The sequence below is a fragment of the Eretmochelys imbricata genome, chromosome 2 (genome assembly GCF_965152235.1).
Source record: "Eretmochelys imbricata isolate rEreImb1 chromosome 2, rEreImb1.hap1, whole genome shotgun sequence".
Taxonomy (NCBI): domain Eukaryota; kingdom Metazoa; phylum Chordata; order Testudines; family Cheloniidae; genus Eretmochelys; species Eretmochelys imbricata.
This window is the reverse complement of record NC_135573.1, coordinates 221048245-221069494: the sequence shown is the minus strand read 5'-3', so window position 1 is coordinate 221069494 and position 21250 is coordinate 221048245. Positions and strand designations below refer to the sequence as shown.

Sequence of the window (21250 nt, the reverse complement as noted above, 5' to 3'; positions counted from 1 at the left end):
AACTAAAACAAAGATTAATTGTTTAAAGTGTCATATTGGTAAAGACAGCTTTTCAGTTTATTATGTTTGATTTACAAGATTATAGAGATAGCATGCAATGCATTACAAATCACTGGGGTTGGCTGGTATAAACTGAAAGGAGAATTTAGCTTTGGAACTTTAAGAACTTCTCAATTTCCTTTTCTCCTGATATCCACACTCAAGTTATAGTTTGTGAACAGGTTATTAAACCCTATGAGGAAAGTAAACTCAGTGAATCTTGTAGGGAGTGTTTTTTAACTGGTGGAATATATTGGAAAATGTCCTTTTCAGAATTTGGGCCCAGTTAACGTAAACCAAAAGATCTGGCCCATATCCTTTGTAATAGGATTGTTATATATGACCCGCTTGTGGGTGGCCCCTGAGTGAGTACACAGTGTGAGGAGCAGGGCACAAAGAGCCTTCCCCCACTTGTGCCCCCACCATCACCTTATCAAGTTCCAGCTACAATTGCACAATCCCACAAGGTACCAGAGTGCTCTCTTCTCCACCAGCAATAGAGCTGGCCACTATCATAAAGGGGAGTATATTGTGAAAGGGTTTAGCAATAGGTGTGCTCCGTTGGGCACTGGAGAGCTCTGGGAGGCACCTTCGCCTACTCAGGGCTATAAGCCAATCTAAGGGCTAGGTATTCAGAGGTTCCAAGCACCTACAATTCCGGTTGAAGTCAATGGGAGTTGCAGGAGCTCTGCACCTCTAAGAATCAGGCTGTAGTGTAGCAAAGTGTGGTGAATCTTGGAGATGTATAACACAGATATCATATATGTTAGTCACTGATTATAAATAAATATAAGCATATGCTATGATCACACAAACTGACAATTGAGTGTGCAAGCCTAAAAATCCCCATCTCATGTAAGTAGGCTTGGCAAAATTCAATCCTTAATTTCTGATAATATCAATGTATATTTTTAAGCATTTTTTTTAGATTTTTATCAATTTAAATTTTCAGAGCTGCAGAACATTATGCGAGGATCACACAATGGAGAGGATCAGACAATAATTATTTAATGACAGTAGATAATGAGAATCAAAAAGTTAAAGTTTTATAATTATTAAAACACAAACTGTCCACATCACGTGTCAAAATATTCAAAGTAAATAGCCTTAAATGAAACTCTAATAATTTCTCAAGCAGCAACTTTCTTGCTTTGCCTAACTGTAAATTTTGATTATTATTGATGGAAATATTATTTTGTCAATTTGTGTGCGTACAGTGAAATTTGTTTGTCAGCATTAACTAATAAAAATCTAATTCTTCCAAACCTACATATAAGTAGTCACATTTCTTCCAATGGTCATTCATTTGGAAAATGTCTAGTCTTCTAAGGGTTAAGCATATTTTTAATCAAATGTCAGAATCTGGCTCAAAAAAATACTATACCTGTAAAAGAGTTTGATTTTCTGTAGCTTTTGTCGGTGTCAGTGAGCAGGGAATTGTACAGTAAGTCCGTCCACTCTGGTTTTAAAGTTCTTTTACAAATAATAAAAAAATATTTAAAGAAAATAGAATTTGTTTGTTTTTTAAATTTTCTTCACTGTTAACATGCGAAGGGAACTTTAGCTATTTATTTCATTGCCTCACAAACTATCCAAAACAGGAACAAAATTTACCAGTTGTACCAGGAAGAAAATGAAAGAACAGAACAGGAGTATTATCTGACGTGAAATCCAGCAGCCCTTTTAATACAATAAACTGTAGTATAACTTTTACCAAGTTAAGATTATTTTATTTTAGCCATAAAAAGTTATCTGCTTTAAAAGGGCATTTAAGACAGGTCCTCTGTTATATAAGTGTTATGCTTTTTCAAGTTTAGTATGGCAATTAATGTCAGTCAGAACTATTTCCTGAAATATGAATGAAGGGTTTATTTAATTTTGGGTCTTAAGTATTTTCCTCTTCAGAATAATAAATATGCAAGATATAGGATCTCTTCTGCATAAATGCTACATTCTATGACTACAGGAGTACATTTTGATACATTTAAAATCATTCTTAGTAATAATTTTAAATGTAAGGCACTGATTTATTCCTGTCAGTAATGCAATGAGCTTTCGTATAAAAAGTTCCTTTTTACTGAAGACTTTGATTCATTTGGAAACGTCTTCGCTGTCATATTCTTAACAATGCCTTTGTACTTTGCAAGCTCCTCCTAGAGAATTGACAGAGGAAGAAAAACAACAGATTCTCCATTCAGAAGAATTCCTGATATTTTTCGACCGGACAATACGTGTAATTGAGCGAGCTTTGGCTGAAGATTCAGACATATTCTTTGACTACAGTGGCAGAGATGTAGAAGAGAAAGATGGGTCAGTTTTTTACTTTTTTAAATAACACCCCCACTCTAATGTATATTGAAGAAAAGCTGATAAAAGTGCATATTTTAAAAAAAATAGAATACTGGTCAGAGAGAGACAATGAAACCTCAGAGATTGATAGTTTGAAAGTCTATAATCAGTGTGTTATACTGAAGTATTTTGTAAAATAGCTTCGTGCTTGATCCGATTTCTTTTAAAATTCTTATTAGAGCTAGTCTATATTTTTTGAATTTCAATCTTTTGACAACATTTCAAATTTTGATGAAAACAAGGAAAATATTGGGAAAAAAATGATTTTTCCCTCTGATTATTATTTGTCATTTCATACTCCTTTTTAAACTTTGGACCAGATTTTTATGTGTAGTTAGGCACCTAAAGGTGTGGAAAGGCTCATGGGATCTTGAAAAGTGAATAGGAGCCTAACTTCTATTGGAGTTGAAAATCCCCTGATGTTCCAAACTACTTTAAAAATCTGGCTCTTTGCAACGGAGCTACTGACTAGATCATCAAGAGAAATCTTTAGGACAACTTCTTCATTATGATTCTTCTTTATTATAGCACTATCTTTCAGACAATGTAAAAAAATCAAGGTCTTGATCACCTGTATTTGTTAATGTGTCATTACACATTTCAAAGGTAGCGTGTTAGTACTGAAATCTTAGACAGTTTCCACCTAAAGTAATTGCATTCTGCCTAAATGAGGGCTTGTCTACATGGTCTGAGAGTGTGTGACAAGCTGAGGTGTGAATCTACAACACACTAGCCTGCTGTGCACTAACTGGCCATGTGGACGCTGATGCGGTGCACGAAAAGTTCTGTGGTGCAGTATGTCAAAGTGTGTGTGGTAGCAGGGTCCACCCAGGCAGATACTGAGTGGCAGGCTAGAGAACTGTAGATTCATACCCTAGTTTCGCACGCTCTAAGTCTGTGTGGACAAGCTCTAAAATTTCCCCCACAGTTTTAATTGGATACAGTGTTCTTCATGGACTACCCTAAGCTGTTGGGTAGCATTGCAGTCCACTACTGCACAGCTGCTTCAGTTCACCCCAGAGGGTCCTGTGATTCCTCTACACAGAGTTTATACAGCCAGTTAGTAAAATCTGTGAAGTATTTGGATCCATGTAGCTGAAAGGTGCTATGTAAATGCAAGATCACAATCATTAAATGTCTTTAAATTGAAGCAAGAGTTTCTTTGTCTAAAGTTCAAGAAGAATCATGAAGACAACTTTGAACAGCCCAATCCGTTGAATTCACCCTTCTCCTCACAGAGCCAAACCTATGTGGGGTTAGGGATGATGGAATCTACTTCTCAACTAGAAAAGGGGTACTTGTGGCACCTTAGAGACTAATCAATGTATTTGAGCATAAGCTTTTGTGAGCTACACTCTCTTCATCGGATGCATACTGTGGAAAGTGTAGAAGATCTTTTTATACAAACAAAGCATGAAAAGATACCTCCCCCCACCCCACTCTCCTGCTGGTAATAGCTTATCTAAAGTGATCACGCTCCTTACAATGTGTATGATAATCAAGTTGGGCCATTTCCAGCACAAATCCAGGTTTTCTCCCCCCCCCCCCCCAACCCACTCTCCTGTTGGTAATAGCTTATCTAAAGTGACTACTCTCTTTACAATGTGTGTGATAATCAAGGTGAGCCATTTCCAGCACAAATCCAGGGTTTAATAAGAACGTCTGGGGGGAGTGGGGGTAGGAAAAAACAAGGGGAAATAGGTTACCTAGCATAATGACTGTCATTATGAAGGTAACCTATTTCCCCTTGTCTTTTCCTCCCCCCGTCCCCCCCCCAGACGTTCTTGTTAAACCCTGGATTTGTGCTGGAAATGGCCCAACTTGATTATCATACACATTGTAAGGAGAGTGATCACTTTAGATAAGCTATTACCAGCAGAAGAGTGGGGTGGGGGGAGGTATTTTTTCATGCTTTGTGTGTATAAAAAGATCTTCTACACTTTCCACAGTATGCATCCGATGAAGTGAGCTGTAGCTCACGAAAGCTTATGCTCAAATAAATTGGTTAGTCTCTAAGGTGCCACAAGTACTCCTTTTCATAATGGGTTTGGAGGCTATCTTCTGAGAAGTACAGTAACTCCTCACTTAAAGTCATCCTGGTTAACGTTTCGTTGTTATGTTGCGGATCAATGAGGGAACATGCTCATTTAAAGTTGCACAATGCTCCCTTATAACATCGTTTGGCAACCACCTGCTTTGTCCGCTGTTTGCAGGAAGAGCAGCCCGTTGCAGCTAGCTGGTGGGGGCTTGGAACCAAGGTGGACCATCAGCCCCCCTATCAGCTCCCCATTCCCCTAAGTTCCCTGTGCGGCAGCCTCCCAGCAGGCTATCAATTGCTAACAGTTCAGCTGTCTCTCCCCCTACTGCCGTGTGCTGCTCCCGCCCTCTGCCTTGGAGCTGCTCCCTGAGCCTCCTGCTTGCTGTGCAGGGGGCAGGAGGGGAAGAGGGGGGCTAATGTCAGCGTGTCCCCCTCCCCCCTGCTCCTGCACCCCACTTACCCCATCTTCCATAGAGCAGGGGGGCACACGACAGGGACAGGGCTTAGGACAGAGGGAGCTTCCTGGCAGCACCTGTGGTCTCAGCTTGCTGATCTACTTAACAAGGCAGTGTACTTAAGAGTGGTGTCAGCATATTGAAAGGTACAATGCGCATCTCTCTCTCTCTCTCTCACACACACACACACACACACACACACACACACACACACACACACACACACACACACACACACACACACACACACACACACACACTGTGTGTCTCTGTCTGCCATGCTGTCTCCCTTCACTGCATTTGTGCTGCCTTGTAGAGAGTGAGGCTACATTCACTACAATGAGTTAACCCTTTAGGGCTCAGCCAATTGCTACTTCATCATTTAGCAGTAAGGCATTCCCTGGGAAATATCCCACCCTCTGACTTCACCACCTCAACCAAGCTTCACAATCATCGTCGCTGTGTACCAGTATTAAATTGTTTGCTTAAAACTTATACTTTGTGTGTGTGTGTGTGTGTGTGTGTGTGTGTGTGTGTGTGTGTATATATATATAATATAGTCTTTTGTCTGGTGAAAAAAATTTCCCTGGAACCTAACCCCCCCATTTACATTAATTCTTATGGGGAAATTGGATTCGCTTAACATTGTTTCGCTTAAAGTTGCATTTTTCAGGAACATAATTCCAATGTTAAGTGAGGAGTTACTGTATTAGTGCTCCTTACCAGGCTACCATAGGGCTTCCATGACATTAGGGTTGCCAACCCTCCTGGATTGGCCAGGAGTCTACTGGAATTGGCCTCAGTCTCCCAGTGACTATTAAAAGCAATCCAGGAGTTTTTAATAGGCCAAAAGTCCGGTCGGTGATGCAGCAGGGCTAAGGCAGGCTTCCTGCTTATTCTGGCTCCACGTGGCTCCCGGAACAGGGGTGGCCAAGGGGTCTCTGTGGGCTGCCCCTCATGCCCCGCCCAGAGCGCCAACTCCGCAGCTCCCACTGGCTGGGAACTGCAGCCAATGGGAGCTGTGGGGGCAGTTCCTGCAGGCAGGGGCAATACGCTGAGCCACCTGGTCCCCCCTGAGCCTAGGAGCCAGACATGCTGGTCGCTTCTGGGAGCCATCCGAGGTAAGCGTTGCCCAGAGCCTGCACCTCTCACCCCCTTCCGCACCCCAACCCCCTGCCTCAGCCCTGAGTCCCCTTCTGCACCCCAACCCCCTGCCCCAGTCTCAGCCCAGAGCCCCCTCCCACACTCTGAACCCCTCTGCTCCACCTCCCAGCCCAGAGCCCACACCCCCACCTGCACCAAAGCCCTTGCCCCACCCCGGTGAAAGTGAGTGAGGGTGGGGGAGAGCGAGCGATGGAGGGAGGGGGGATGGAGTGAGACAGCATGGGGCCTCGGAGAAGGGGCGGGGCAGGGGCATGGCCTTGGGGGAAGGGCAGGGCAGGTGGTGTATGAGTTTGTGCGATTAGACAGTTAGCAATGGCAACCCTACATGACATCGAAGACCTTACTTAGACCCTTGCAGTGAGTGAATCCACAATGAACACAAGAAGGTAACCTGTAATAGGGGAATACATATATAGGACCAGACAGTCATTATAACTTGAGTGGTGATACCTTATGTCGATTTGGAGCTGGGGCATATTATGGCTTTATAAGAACTATATGCATTTCATAGGCACTGTTTATTTTTATTTGAACTGTGGCCGTACCTAGAAGCTCCAGCCATGGACTAGGATCCCATTGTGCTAGGTGCTGTACAAACCCTGAACAAAAGATGGTCCCTGCCCCAAATAGCTCACAATCTAAGTATAAGACAAGAAACAACAGCTGGATATAGACAGACCAGATGGAGGAGCACCAGGAAACAATGAGATCATACTAGTCAGTGTGATAGGCAGTAGTTACAGTTCACCACTTGCCTAACAGTTGTCAAGTTTTTGGTAAGTATCAGGGCACACGAGAGTTTTAAGAAGGGTTTGGAAGGAGGATAAGGAATTAGCTTTTTGGATGTTTACAGGGAGCTCCTGCTATGCATGAGAGACAGCATGGGAGAAAGGGATCATTGTTTGAAAATATAACAAGTGAGTGATGAAGGCTAGAATCATTGGACGATTGGAGGTGGGAAGTGACATCTTATTAGTATGAGAGAGATGATCAGTGGGGTAGAGAGGCTGAGAATGGTCTTGAAAATTAAGACAAATAGCTCATGTTTGATGAATGGAGAAAGGGGAGCCAGTGGAGGGATGCAAGGGAAGGGGTGACAATCAAAGCAATGAACTAGCAAAATGGTCTTTGCTGCAGAATTTTGAATGGAAATGATTGGGACAAGATTGCAGAGAAGAGGAAGTTGCAGTAGTCAAGATGGGAAATGATGAGACTTTTAGCTGTGTGGGTGGATAGGAAAGGTATCTTAGTGATGTTACACACAAAAAAAAAAATTGGCAAGGTTTAGACAAAGCCTGAATGTGAGGCTCAAGATTGAGGACAGAATTGAAGATGATGCCCAGGTTGTAGGCCTGAGTGACAACAACGTTTTTTGTACACAATGATTGAGGAAGGTGAATGGGTGAGGGTTTGGGGGGGAAATTAGCAATTCTGCTTTGGGTCAAATATGTACACAAATTTATTTCAAATGCAAAAATGTGACTCTTCTATTACTCCCAGGTAAGATGGCCAGTAAGACTAAATAGCCAGGGACAGGATTATTAAGTGAAGATGACAAGGCTGGGAAAGAGGGAATCGGAAAAGGGGGCAGTCAGAAATCCTTACATTTGTGGTCATGGCAAGTAAGCCCTGGTACCTTAAAGCATACCTTTTGTTGTTTGAATCCACACAGAGATGTTCAAGCCGGAGCCAACCTTTCCTTTAATCGTCAGTTCTATGATGAGCATTGGTCAAAGCATCGTGTTGTCACCTGTATGGATTGGTCTCTTCAGGTAAGATTTGAAGTTGTGAGCCACATGTAAAGCTTTGATTCTGTTTTATCTGGTAAGATTTTGTTTCATTGACATTAGGCATTAGTTAACAATTGGCTCTTAAAGAGCAAGTGAGTGTGTGTGTGTGTAGGGGGAGACTAGTGAGTATATGAATCTGTTTTTTGGTTGTATCTGATGTTAAAAATCATGACTTAATATTTAAACTATGTATTAATAACCCTGCCCAAATGGTAAAACCTCCAGCTTTCCACTCTCCTAACAACTTCTACCCTACAGTTACACATTTTCTGTACAAAAGTTTGTGGCACATTGAAAGTTTATAATTTGGCAACCAAGTAAAGTAAACACAATTGCAGGCAGGAATAACTAGCACAAAGAATTTAATATTTTGATTGTTTTATTTTTCATATTTAGTGCCTTTAAAAATGATATTGAATGTACCTGACTCTGCCACAGAGATTTTCAGCAGAGCTCTATGAAAACGGAAGGGTCTTACTGAAGACTTTAGACTCCAGCTTGCCACATAGTACACCAGGTTTTCAGTACTGGGGCTTCCTTCCTACAGGTCTCTGAGATATACAGGAGCAGTGACTAGTTGAAAGGGGAGGAGCAGATGAGGAGGACATGAAGTATCCATGCTCCTGAGCACCTTAGGAGCTCAGTGTGTAAAAGTTTATGTGCTTAAAGTTGAAGTAGATGAGCAATGTACATGGACAGGATGAGGCAGCGGAATAGGCACCCAGTGATTCTGACTAGCAGTAATTTTCTCTCAATCCTCCTGTACACCTCCTAAGATGCACAGTAGGACTGTCTTTTGTCCCTCCATACCAGGTGATGGGTCTTTGTGTGTAAAATGCTAGTTGACAAGGTGAGGTGAAGCAGTGAATTGGCAGGCAGTTAAAATGAAAGAGGTTGGAAGTCAGGGAGAGAGAGTCCTGCATTAGATTGGGGAGCCCACATAATTTAGTTTTAATGTGTCACATAGGCCATAGTGCCTTGGTTACATCATACATGATCCAAAATACTTTAGGAACAATGGGATACAATCTCATTTGCATGTGAACAGATTTTTTTCTTCTATATGACTGACTCCCCATGAATCAAATTAAGAATTTATTTCTGTGCTTTTCTACCTAAGAATATAAATTTTACAAGAGGTATGTACTGGCATGTGGGTGGCCTTTAAGAACATATGGATTTAAACAGAAATCAAATATAAGCCTGAGGAAATGCTTATCGTGGTTGTTCACTTGTTCAGGAGCTGGAAATTACATGGAATTCTTATCTGATATTTTCCTAACAGGCAGCTTTTACTGTAGTCCCAGGATAGCAAGATAAAGCCGAGTTAGAAAACTGCCAGATGTAATTTTTCAGGCCCTCAGGCACACAAGCATGTTCTATTTCCCGCCTCTTTGTTCTGGGGTGGCCCCGCCCTGCCTTTCCCTCCCAGTAGCTTCTGAGTCCTTACTTCTTTGGCATGTGCAGGCTGAGCTATTCTCAGTGCCATTCCACATTTCATTGGGGGTGGGGCACTCTGGCTTTTCTATTTCCTTTGTCATGTACATGTAATGCAGAAGGAACGTGGGCAAGCTTGACATGTCTCACCAAGCAGAGGTTTATGGTACGCTCACACTCCCACCCCGACATTGTGCAAAGCCTAGTGTACCAAACAGTATTTGACCTATCAGGTGAACGCAGAATACATTACTCAATTGTCTGTGATTAGCTGTTCCTGCAAAATATGCTGAAGGCAAGTTAACTGGAAAAAATATAAAAAGAACATTGATGCCTTGATTAAACACATTATCTTGTTCCCTAGTCACTTGTGACATATGGGTCAGGACACGTGGGATCCCTCATACAATTGAAGTTAATCCAATAGTCCTCTCATTCTTTTGCAGAAAGAAGGATAAAAGTCTTAGGTCCTTACTCGGCTTTTATTCAGGCAAATGCCCAAATAGGTTCAACTTTCATGTAAAAAGGGAGGGAAATCACAATGCTTGGTTTAGAACAAGGTTATATCGGATAATGTAAAGCCAAAAACAAGTGAAAAGCTACAGAGTTTAGACACACAGTGCCTGATCCTTCTTGATTCTCATGTGATCACCCCAAAAGCAGGCCAAGGGTGGGACATTTTACAAAACTGTCCTTAATGTAGACAGGACCTAAGTGTGGTGTTTTTGTCCCTGGGCTTGCCCCTTCAGATAAAAACATTGTCCTATCGCTAAGTGTGGTGTTTGTCTGTGGGATTTACCCTTGCCTTCCCAAAAGGGGGATTGGTGTGCATTCATTGATTGGGGACTTGAGAGTCAGGATTTTCGTCATCAACCCCTGAGAGGAGCCCAACTGACAATTTTCATAGTGCTTCACCTCCTCTCTCAATAGCAATCACCCCTTCAAGTCAAAACTCCTCATAATGGTGGTTGTCCAATTCAATATGATGCCAATGATTGAATATCTAAAGTTGGGACTAAATTTTCAAGTTGATGCCCTCACTATGACTGCAGAATGCTTGCAAACTGATGACTTACAAGACTGCAGTTGTCTGTGCTCAGACAGACTACCATAAAGTCACTTAGAAACCTCCAGTTGTGTTCTATAGGAGAATGAACTAGCCCCAAATAGGCAACTGTGCCTGTAAACAGATAGTTAGGTACACAGTTAAGCCATCTTTACCTCTCTCCCAATCCTAGGAGGGATTGGCTGGTTTCTGGTGTAAAGCAGACCAGTCTCAAGGATGCTGTATTAAAGAGCTGTTTCTCCCAGCTCTGCATTTCCCCTGTACAATGGTAAATGGCTTGGAACTAAGAGATCTCACCACCCTTCCTATGTAATGCTGCAGATACCAGAAGAAGAACTTGAGCTGAATCACTCTTGGTTGAAATTGGAGAGGCTTGATGACAGGTCATTCTCCATGAGAGCCCCATGGTTTGCCCCACTGGTTTTCCAGAACCCACATCTTCTAACCTGGACATACTACAAAGCTCATTTTTTTATCTGGGGCATTTGGATTGAGGGATAGAGTTTTCTGAAGTATATGTATGTGAGTAAGTTGGGGACAAGAACAGTAAATGACTTGTGTTTTATGGGTAGATTATTATTAATATTAGTTATTTTGATCTTGATATTTGATACCTGGGTTTTTAAAGATCGTAAAAATGCCCAAGCCAATTTCGATGGTCACTTATTAGATTAAATTATGAAATACATAAACAAGTATTTGCATAAAGTATTTACATAATGATGTACTCATTCACCCATATGCCAGTTATATATATATATATTATATATATATATATATATATATCTACTTTATTACAAAAGAATATATATACAAAATATATATATATATATATTTGCTTATTTTTCAGCAAGATTAGGTTAGATTCTTTTGTAATAAAGTAGATTTCTTGTTTTTTCTCATTCCTGATGTAACTGAATTGAAGTAAATGGACTTACATCAGAAATATGTTTGGCTCACTGTACTTAAATTAGTTTTGCGTATGATATTTGAAAACAATATATTTGTAATCAATATAGTCTGAAAGTCTAATTCATCATACATGTTTTCTTTGAGACTGAGTGTACTAGAAAATATGGACCCGGTTCTTCACTGTAATGAGTGCCCTCAAATGCTGTTTGATGGCATTCTTCACTTCAAAAGAGAACCTCAGCATCTTGCAGAATTGGACCCAGTGTGAAGATATTTTCATTTGTTGTTTGAATCTTCTGTACTAGATGCCTTATTCTTATTCTGAAATAAGAAGGAAAAAGCAACTCTCTACCATGCTGAAGACTGTGGACTTCAGAATAAAAGCTGATCTATTGGTCAGAAAGGAACTGTTTTAAGCATTCAGGTTAAATTGTCAGATTTCACTGTAGTAGAATTTTAGTATAGGGACCTGTTTCATAACAAAGTTTGAATATCTGAAGTCTTTAAGTTATACTTTTTAGAGAACTACCTACAGTAAATAATAATATCCTGGTGATATCTGAGAGGATGCTGATATGGAGCCAACAGAGAAATCTTTAAGGACTTCACTAATAAAATATAAAACTAAAATGTAGTTAATCAGTATGTTTGGAGTGGTGTGTATTATTATTAAAACCAGATACTTGATACCACATGTAGTGTGAGAAACGATTGCTTCTGTCTCAGATGATTTCACATAGTTTCTTCATCCCCAAAACAGAATCTAATCCTACTGCATGTTCTCTCATGTCTAGTACCCTGAATTGATGGTTGCTTCTTATAACAATAATGAAGATGCTCCACATGAGCCAGATGGGGTGGCCTTAGTTTGGAACATGAAGTTTAAGAAAACCACACCAGAATATGTTTTCCATTGTCAGGTAAGATTCAATAAGCCATTCTTTTCATACTTAGCAAAATAGAGTTTGCTATGCAACCCATCTGCCTATTGCTTGGATGAAGAGGCCGAGGTTAAAAATAGATAATTTTGGAAAAAGTACAAGCAGCAGTCTAATGTTTTGAGAAAGCATCAATCCTTTAAAACAATAATGCAGCCCTGTCAGGGATTGAGTGTCATTCTCTATTTAAAACAACCCCAAAAGAATTAGTTTATAAAGACTTTGCACTTATGAAGTAACTGTGGTGTACCACTTCCTCATCCAGGCAGCAACATATGCTTTCCCACCCACGTTAACTTCCTTGGATCCTCTGTGTCCCAAGCTGCCTACTCTCACTCCTCTGATGTTCAATGTGATTTTTTCAACTTTAAAATGCATAAATATACACCACATTTCTGAACATTCATTTTGCTGATATCTTGGTAAAAATGACTTAAGCAATATGAGGATTCTTCAACAAATCAAGCTACCATTTAATTTCACTCAATGCTATTGCATGACTAAGCCTCTTCAGAAGTCTATAGATAATTTAAAAATAGTCTGACACTTCATTTCCTTGTGCATGTTTACACTTCTTTCCCCATTGTTTTTCTATTTGACATGACATAGCCTGAAATCATCTGAGTTTTCTGCTCATATTCTCTATTTCTATCAGATTGCCCAAATAATGGAGCATGGCTTGGGTCAAGACTCCAGTCCCTTTATTAATACCCTTCCATTGTAATTATGTTTGGAATCCTGGCATGCAAAAAGCATGTGGAAAAGTTTCAGTTTGTAAAACTTTACAATTGGGGATTAGTAAACTGCAGATTATGCTGTGGTAAAAATTGCTTCTTTTGGAAGAATATGTATTACATGGCTAGCTATGTAAACTGAGTTTCATTTTACATCTTTTTAAACTAAATTTATGTTTGGACTTTCGTACATTATCAGATGTAACATAGGGGGAGGGAGTTGCTGGAATTGGAGTAACTGCTTCAACCTGATTAAGTACCCTTTAATTCACGTGTTTTTCTAATTTACTATCCCAAAAGCAACTCCACAAGAAGCCTGGGCCTGCACAGTAAATATGCCATACATATTTTTATCTTTGAAATAAGAACATTTTTTTTCTTGGTATCCTATTTGGCAGTCTGATATGTCCCTTCAACACATCTGAGACCATGGCATCCTACTTATGCTCGGATCATTTTAAGATGTTCATGCAGCTTCATGTTCTAAACAAAATATTAAAGTGAAGAAAATATCCATTGCACATTCAAAAGGAATATGGTTTTATTCAAGGTAATGGCCAGATTCTGACCAGTCCAGTATGGGAAGGGGAAGACCTTCCTGTGAGGGAAAGACCAGCTACAGAGAGAATAATATACCCCATGAATTAAAAATCTGCCAGGACATGCACTTTATTTAAAGCTAAACCAGCTCATGGAAATGAACAAGTATGGAGCCAGATTCATCCCTCTATGGGAAACCATCCCCTCAAGGCACAAAGATGTCTTCAAGATTTGACTAATTGAGTTTCTTCCTACTTCTCCCATAGCAGGGAGGGGTAGATCTCCTCACTTTCTGCCATGATATGATACAAGCATTGGGTCTAGACCCCTGAAAATCTCTGTCTTTTGGGATAGTCATGTAGCACTGTGCCTTCATGCAGCAACTTGCGTTAACCTCTCCTCCAGTGACAATGAGCTCAGATTCTGTGTCTATGGGAAATATTGTGTTGCTGTGCCAAGATATCCACAGCATTTTGATGCTGCTGTTCCCCAGTGCCATTTTAAGTTGGAGCCAAATTTGAACCATGGTTGCTGGGAAAATATCACATAGAATTTCTCCTGTCCCGGATTGGCTGAGCATACCCCATGTGATTTAGAGGGGAGCAGAAAGCATTTCACTTGGTCTCTTGAATACACGCTGTTTTAGCTGAGCTAACAGATTCAGATGGAAAATACGAACAAAAATGTATGCTACTCAGAGTCTGGAAGTCAGTTCTCAAGATCATCATGTTGTTATTCTATTAGTTAGTGGAAACTAACTGTGTTATTATTTAGCCTCATATCATATACATTTCAGTTTTGCAAGGGAAACATTCCCTGACTCAGAGTCCCGATTTAGCCAGTTCACTATGTCTTGTACCAGCTATGCCCAGTTTTCCTTCAGATCCAGCTGACACTGTGACTGTTCAGCAGTTATAGGTGAACGTACATTCTTTATTACAGCTATATTGCCCAGGCATGACAAAAGCTCTGCCTTGATCAGTTGCCCCCCACAACACCTCCCTATCCTTTGTCCCTGTATTTCCACATATCTGAGGTCTTGGAAAAACATCCATTGACCATGGGTAACCAAAATGTCCTATGCAGGCAAGACACGTGATCTGCTCACAGCTGTCCTCCCACAGGGATCACGTATTATCTTCCACATAGACTCTGTAGACAACACCCTCCCTCATCTTCTACTCCACAGTGATCTTTAAACTCAACCTATACAAATGTGTCTATAGTGACTAGAAATACCGCCATCTCGATTTAGTTCACCCTGTAGCTATCCAGATATGTAACAACCATTTATGAATAAGCTGTAACACAAGGACCTTTTGGCCTCAGGCCTGCATGACAATTAGCTTAGACTAGCTAAGGCCGTGATAGGAAAGTTGTATTTAACCAATAGATTGACCTTAAATCACAAGATAAGGATTACAGTAAATGAGAATGGTACATGATAGGAAAAGGCAGAGTGAGGAACTGCAGAAGTACACTTTTGGAATTTTAGGAAAGCTTAAAAGTTTGTTGAGTTTAACCAAAACTTACATGTACTAACTGCAGGTGTACCATGGCAACTAATTGATGTAAATGCTAATGAGAATAATGTAAATGATTAATTGACCTAGTGAGGATAGGGACTCTAATATTGTTATGTCAAAGTACATACAAGGAAAGAAAGTTGAAACCATCATTAAATATTATAAGATATTGGGGTGGGGGGGGAGGCAGCGTAACTGTCTATGAAAGGTAAGACCTAGCCTGTGGGCAGTGGGATACGTTGGAATGACCATATGCAGATTGCTTCACCTATTCTGGGTTTCCCCAAAAGAGATGATGTGAGTGTGCAAGTGTTTGGACATTTTGTATTGGCTCTGTCTCTTTTCCTGTATTATAGTGGTTGTGATCCTGTTGGTTTGACGAACAAATTTTATAACATTGCTCATGAGAGAGCACACAATGGACTGTTTCTCATGTGCTCCGCAAGGTCCTCATTCAGTTGACAACCTCACTACTGTAGCTAATTCGGAAGCAGAACCCTTTCAACTATTGCTTAGTAGATAAAAGCAAATACCCGCTTATCAATCAGGCTACAACACTCTCAGTATGCCTCTGAGATATAGCAGATGCAGGCCAGATATGAACCCTTTACTTCGTGCACTCCACATAAATCAGCCACACGTGTCAGAGTACAACATTAACAGATACAGGCTGAAGCCTTTCTTTTTCTGCATGGAGGAGAAATAGGAGCTTGTGCTTGAGCAGAATATATTGCATATTGAATTGTATTCAATTACATGAAAAGTTTCTAAAATTGTTGTAGTACCTATGAATTTCCTGTATGTCTATTACCAGTAGGAACATGCTGTGTGGTGATGTTTGTGGAACCTTCTCTTTTTTATGTTCTGATCTGACTTTCAAATGTTCAGAGTTTTCAACCTACAACATACTGTATATAACATAAATCTACATTAACAAGGTATTTTTGAGGCAGATGAAGTGAGAGGGAGAGATGGGCTTTTTGTTTTTTGAATTACCCCATTCCTTCCCATTTAAATGCCTTTTTTCTATCCCCTAAACCCAGAATTATATTTTGCTCACTAGTCTAAGTTCTGGTTCTAGTGAACCCACCTGATCATCCACAAAATCACACCTTGCTTTTTGAATTGCAGCTTTGTAATGAGATTCAGAGATGAGACAGAGATTCACATTACAGATGTGAGCGTCTTCAAACTACACAGCCATGCAAACTAGTTCTGAGAAAAAAAATTAATATAGTTATGAACCCATTTCAAACCAAGCTTTAGGAAATACCCCCAGAGATGGTGTTCTAGCTTCAGCAGCAGTAGGCTTGTGGAACCTCTATAGGCCATTAATCAGATAAGTGAACTTCCTCTGGACAGAATCTTAAATGATTTCAGCTTTAGAGTAAATTCTGTGAATGTTTGAAATTCAATGTCAGGAGCCATAACCTTACTTCTATATCTTTTCCAGTATATATTAAAGATGGTTATAAGTAAAATTCATTACAATGGGGTTTAAAGCTTTTTAGTGTTTGTTGTTTATTGTAATCTTTTGCAAGACCACTGGAATTGCCATAGCTGATCACATCCATGGTCTGCCTTGTCCAGTATTCTTTCTGAAAGTGGTCAGTACCAAATGCTTCAGTGGAAGGTGTATAATTGCCACAAGGTCAGTTATGCAATAATCTGTCAATAGAGGAGTTTTTTCCTAACACTAGGCAGCTAGGCTAAGGTTTTTAAGAGTGATTAGGCATTGCTGCATTCAGTATTGCAACGCCTAGCTGATTTATGATCCAAAGTATCATTGTCAAAAGGGATCTGGGCACTTGTGGAGCCAAAATCCCTGTGACAGTTTATAAAATTTAGGCTCCTAAATGCCTAAATCATTTTTGAAAATGAGATTTAGGCTTCCAAATCAGTTAGGCATTGCAATGCCGAGTGCAGCAACACCTAAATATCTTCAAAAATCTGAACTTTGGTTGTTAGTTATGTCCTGAAGCATGGGGGCTGATCTCCCCATAACAGACCTGAAGAGCTCTGTGGAGCTTAAAGGCTTGTCTCTTTCACCAACAGAAGTTGGTCCAATAAAGATATTATCTCATCCACCTTGTCTCTCTTATTTTAGCAATTGTAACTGGTGATTATATTCTTGCTATTCTTATAAACATCTAATTCTTTTTAAAATCCTACTAAGTACTTTGGCCATAGGTGCTGGAACTATGGGTGTGGGGGTGCTGCTGCACCCCCTAATTTAAAGCAGTTACTATCATATACAGGATTTAGTTTGGTTCAATGGCTCTCAGCACCCCCACTATGCAAACTGTTCCAGCGCCCTTGACTTTGGCTTATTAATGTAGTGTGGGTGGCAGTACGTTTCACAGGTCAATTATATGCTGTGTAAAAGTTTGATCATTTTTAAATATGTTGCTTTTTAATTTCTTTGACTATTCCGTTGTTATGTTTTAGAAGGGGAAAGACTAAATAACAACATCCAGCTCACCTTCTCTCTATTATTGATTATTTTATATACTTCCATCACTTTATCTCCTCTTCTCCTTTCTTCAAAACAGAAACAAGACAGTCCTAGTATTTTTAAACTCTTCTGATGTGGAAATCTTTCTTTGCTTCATCATATTTTTTTTTTTACCCTTCTCTGGACTTTTTCTCTTTCTGGATATATCCAATGACATGCTGCTGCCAATATTTTAACAAGGGAGTGCCACAAATTGTTTCCTCCATTAGCTCATCATAAATCCTAGCACCACAAGGGTGCATGTGGTGGTAGAAGTAGAGAGACAGGGAAGAATGAGGGACATGAGTTTGTTCATTTGTTTTCCTGTGTAAGCTAAAACGTTTTATTGGAAACCTAACCAAAGAGGAAGGCAACACTCCTTCCAAGGAAACATTTGTTAAATGCTTTTCACATGAGTGTTCTTTGGTAATCACAAATATACTCAAAAAGAAAAGGAGTACTTGTGGCACCTTAGAGACTAACAAATTTATTTGAGCATAAGCTTTCATGAGCTACAGCTCACTTCATCCAATGCATTCAATGGAAAATACAGTAGGGGGATTTTATATACACGGAGAACATGAAACAATGGCTGTTACCATACACACTGTAACGAGAGTGAGGTAAGGTGAGGTGAGGTAAGGTGAGCTATTACCAGCAAGAGAGGGGAGGGAAAAAAAAGAAAAAAAACCCTTTTGTAGTGATAATCAAGGTGGGCCATTTCTAGCAGTTGACAAGAACGTGTGAGGAATAGTGTGTGTGTGTGGGGGGGGGGGGAATAAACATGGGGAAATAGTTTACTTTGTGTAATGACACATCCACTCCCAGTCTTTATTCAAGCCTAATTTAATGGTGTCTAGTTTTCAAATTAATTCCAATTCAGCAGTCTCTCGTTGGAGTCTCTTTTTGAAGTTTTTTTGTTGTAATATTGCCACTTTTAGGTCTGTAATCAAGTGACCAGAGAGATTGAAGTGTTCTCCGGCTGGTTTTTGAACGTTATAATTCTTGACATCTGATTTGTGTCCATTTATTCTTTTATGTAGAGTCTGTCCGGTTTGGCCAATGTACATGGCAGAGGTGCATTGCTGGCACATATCACATTGGTGGATGTGCAGGTGAATGAGCCTCTGATAGTGTGGTTGATGTGATTAGGCCCTATGATGGTGTCCCCTGAATAGATATGTGGACACAGTTGGCAACGGGCTTTGTTGCAAGGATAGGTTCCTGGGTTTGTGTTTTTGTTGTGTGGTGTATGGTTGCTGGTGAGTATTTGCTTCAGGTTGGGGGGCTGTCTGTAAGCAAGGACTGGCCTGTCTCCCAAGATCTGTGAGAGTGATGGGTCATCCTTCGGGATAGGCTGTAGATCCTTGATGATGCGTTGGAGAGGTTTTAATTGGGGGCTGAAGGTGATGGCTAGTGGCGTTCTGTTATTTTCTTTGTTGGGCCTGTCCTGTAGTAGGTAACTTCTGGGTACTCTTCTGGCTCTGTCAATCTGTTTCTTCACTTCAGCAGGTGGGTATTGTAGTTGTAAGAATGCTTGATAGAGATCTTGTAGGTGTTTGTCTCTGTCTGAGGGATTGAAGCAAATGCGGTTATATCGTAGAGCTTGGCTGTAGAAATGGATTGTGTGGTTTGGTCTTGATGAAAGCTGGAGGCATGTAGGAAAGTATAGCGGTCAGTAGGTTTCCTGTATAGGGTGGTGTTTATGTGACCATCGCTTATGAGCACTGTAGTGTCCAGGAAGTGGATCTCTTGTGTGGACTGGTCCAAGCTGTTGGTGGTGGGATGGATATTGTTGAAATCATGGTGGAATTCCTCAAGGGCTTCTTTTCCATGGGTCCAGATGATGAAGATTTCATCAATGTAGCGCAAGTAGAGTAGGGGCATTAGGGGACGAGAGCTGAGGAGGCCCCATGGATTAGCCATCCCTTGTAGGGATGGTTTGGCAGGCTCTAGAGAGGGAGTGAATTGCAGCAAATCACAGTGACTCTCTCTTCAGTTTGGTGGCAGCATTTTAACAAGAGCTTCCCAGGATTCCCTTCCACTGCATAGCCTTTTTTGGATGGGGATGACCAGAACTGACCACAGTGGGCCTGAACATCAGCTGGTATAAATCAGCATATATTCAATGGAGCTACACTGACGTACACTACCTGAGGATCTGGCCCATTATTCAAGGTGATAGCATACCAAGAGCACCAATTTATAACAATATTACAATATTTTCAGTCTCATCCTCTACTTCTTTTTTAGTAGAGACTAATATCATGTTTGGTATTGTTTTCACTGTGCAAATAAGTGATAACCTCTGGATTATCCACAAGTGCTAAGATTACTGTTACTCATTGTCCATTGTTTATTTGTGATTAATCATCTGTGTCCCATGATGTTGTTTCTCTTCCCTGATAGGATGACCTAAACTTTAAACAGGATGCAAGTCTAAACAAGCATTTGAGGCTTTGCATGTCTCAGGGAGAGAGGGCACATTACAGAGGAAGAATCAGCAGACCTCTGGAACTTAAGGACATTTTAAATCTTTATCTACGTTCTGTTGCTCAGAAATGATCATTGTATCTGGCTATATACCAGTGACACCAATTGGGGGGGCTCAGGGGACAAGTGTCCCTGCCCCTGTCCAGGTTTTGCACTTGCAAACAACCACTGCAGTGTCTTCTCCATTGTCTTGGCCATCAAATCCTCACACCAGCTAAGAATCCCAGATGAGTCCTTATGGATGTCAGGGTCAGCCTCGCTCCTGGCTACTTTCTAGCCCACAAACAGCTCAAACACCTTTTTTCTAGTAAAACACCCTGTGGTGTTTTTTGGGAGCCTTCTGGCCTTCCTCCCAGAGAGAGAGAGCATGTGACACTATCTACACTGGAGCCTCTCCTGACTGGTTGCCTGCTGCTGCTGTTGGAGGAGTTGCTGCCGCTGGAGGAAGAGGCTGTTGTTGTGGTTGAGTTCTTGGAAGCCCTCCATCTGATGTCCATTAATAGATCCCCAGGCATGGACAGGCTGACAATGGAGTTCTGCCTCATGTTCTGTGATGTCCTCGGCCCAGACCTCGCTGTCGTCTGGGCCGAATCCTTAGGGAGTGGGGTGCACCGTCCGCCATGCAGGCGAGCTGTGCTTGCCCTGCTGCCCAAGATGGGGGACCACCGTGCCCTTCGGAATTGGCATCCCATCTCACTCCTCATCAGTGATTACGAGGTCATAGTGAAGGCCATCTTGCTGCAGCTGGGGTCCATGCAGGTGGACATGGTCCATCCCACCCAGACCTATACCATCCCGGGCCATACCAGCTTTGATAATCTTTATCTTGTCTGGGATATTCGTCTGCTCAAGTATGGCAATGGTCTATCATTCGCCCTCCTGTCCCTGGACCAGGAAAAGGCATTTTACGGAGTGGCCCATGGGTATCTCCTAGGAACTTTGCATGCATTTGGCTTCGGGCCCCAGTTTATGGGTTTTCTCCAGGTGCTGTATGCCTGCACAGTGTTTGGTCAAGCTCAACTGGACCCTGACTGAACCTGTCATCTTCATCAAGGCTGCCCACTCTCAGGCTAACTGTACACTCTGGGGGTCAAGCCCTTCCTTCTCCTCCTTCACAGGAGGTTGATGGGGTTGGTGCTCTGTGAGCCAAAGTTGCGGGTGTTCCTATCAGTGTATGCTGACAATGTGTTCCTCATGGTCCAGGACCCGGACATCCGGCGTGGGTGGAGGCCTGCCAAGCTGTCTGCTCAGTGGCCTCCTCTTCCCAGGTCAGCT

At 41.2% G+C, this 21250-nt stretch overlaps 1 protein-coding gene across 4 annotated transcripts in view; it reads left to right on the top strand.

Annotated features, from left to right (window-relative positions):
- The window catches only part of DYNC1I1 (dynein cytoplasmic 1 intermediate chain 1), a 243295-nt gene that overhangs the window by 129503 nt on the left and 92542 nt on the right, over positions 1-21250 (top strand). For all 4 annotated transcript variants that reach the window (XM_077809396.1, XM_077809394.1, XM_077809395.1 and 1 more), the window contains 3 exons: positions 2187-2349; positions 7718-7817; positions 12045-12170. In XM_077809396.1, the coding sequence (XP_077665522.1) occupies positions 2187-2349; positions 7718-7817; positions 12045-12170 (389 nt within the window). The remainder of the gene's footprint in view (positions 1-2186; positions 2350-7717; positions 7818-12044; positions 12171-21250) is intronic.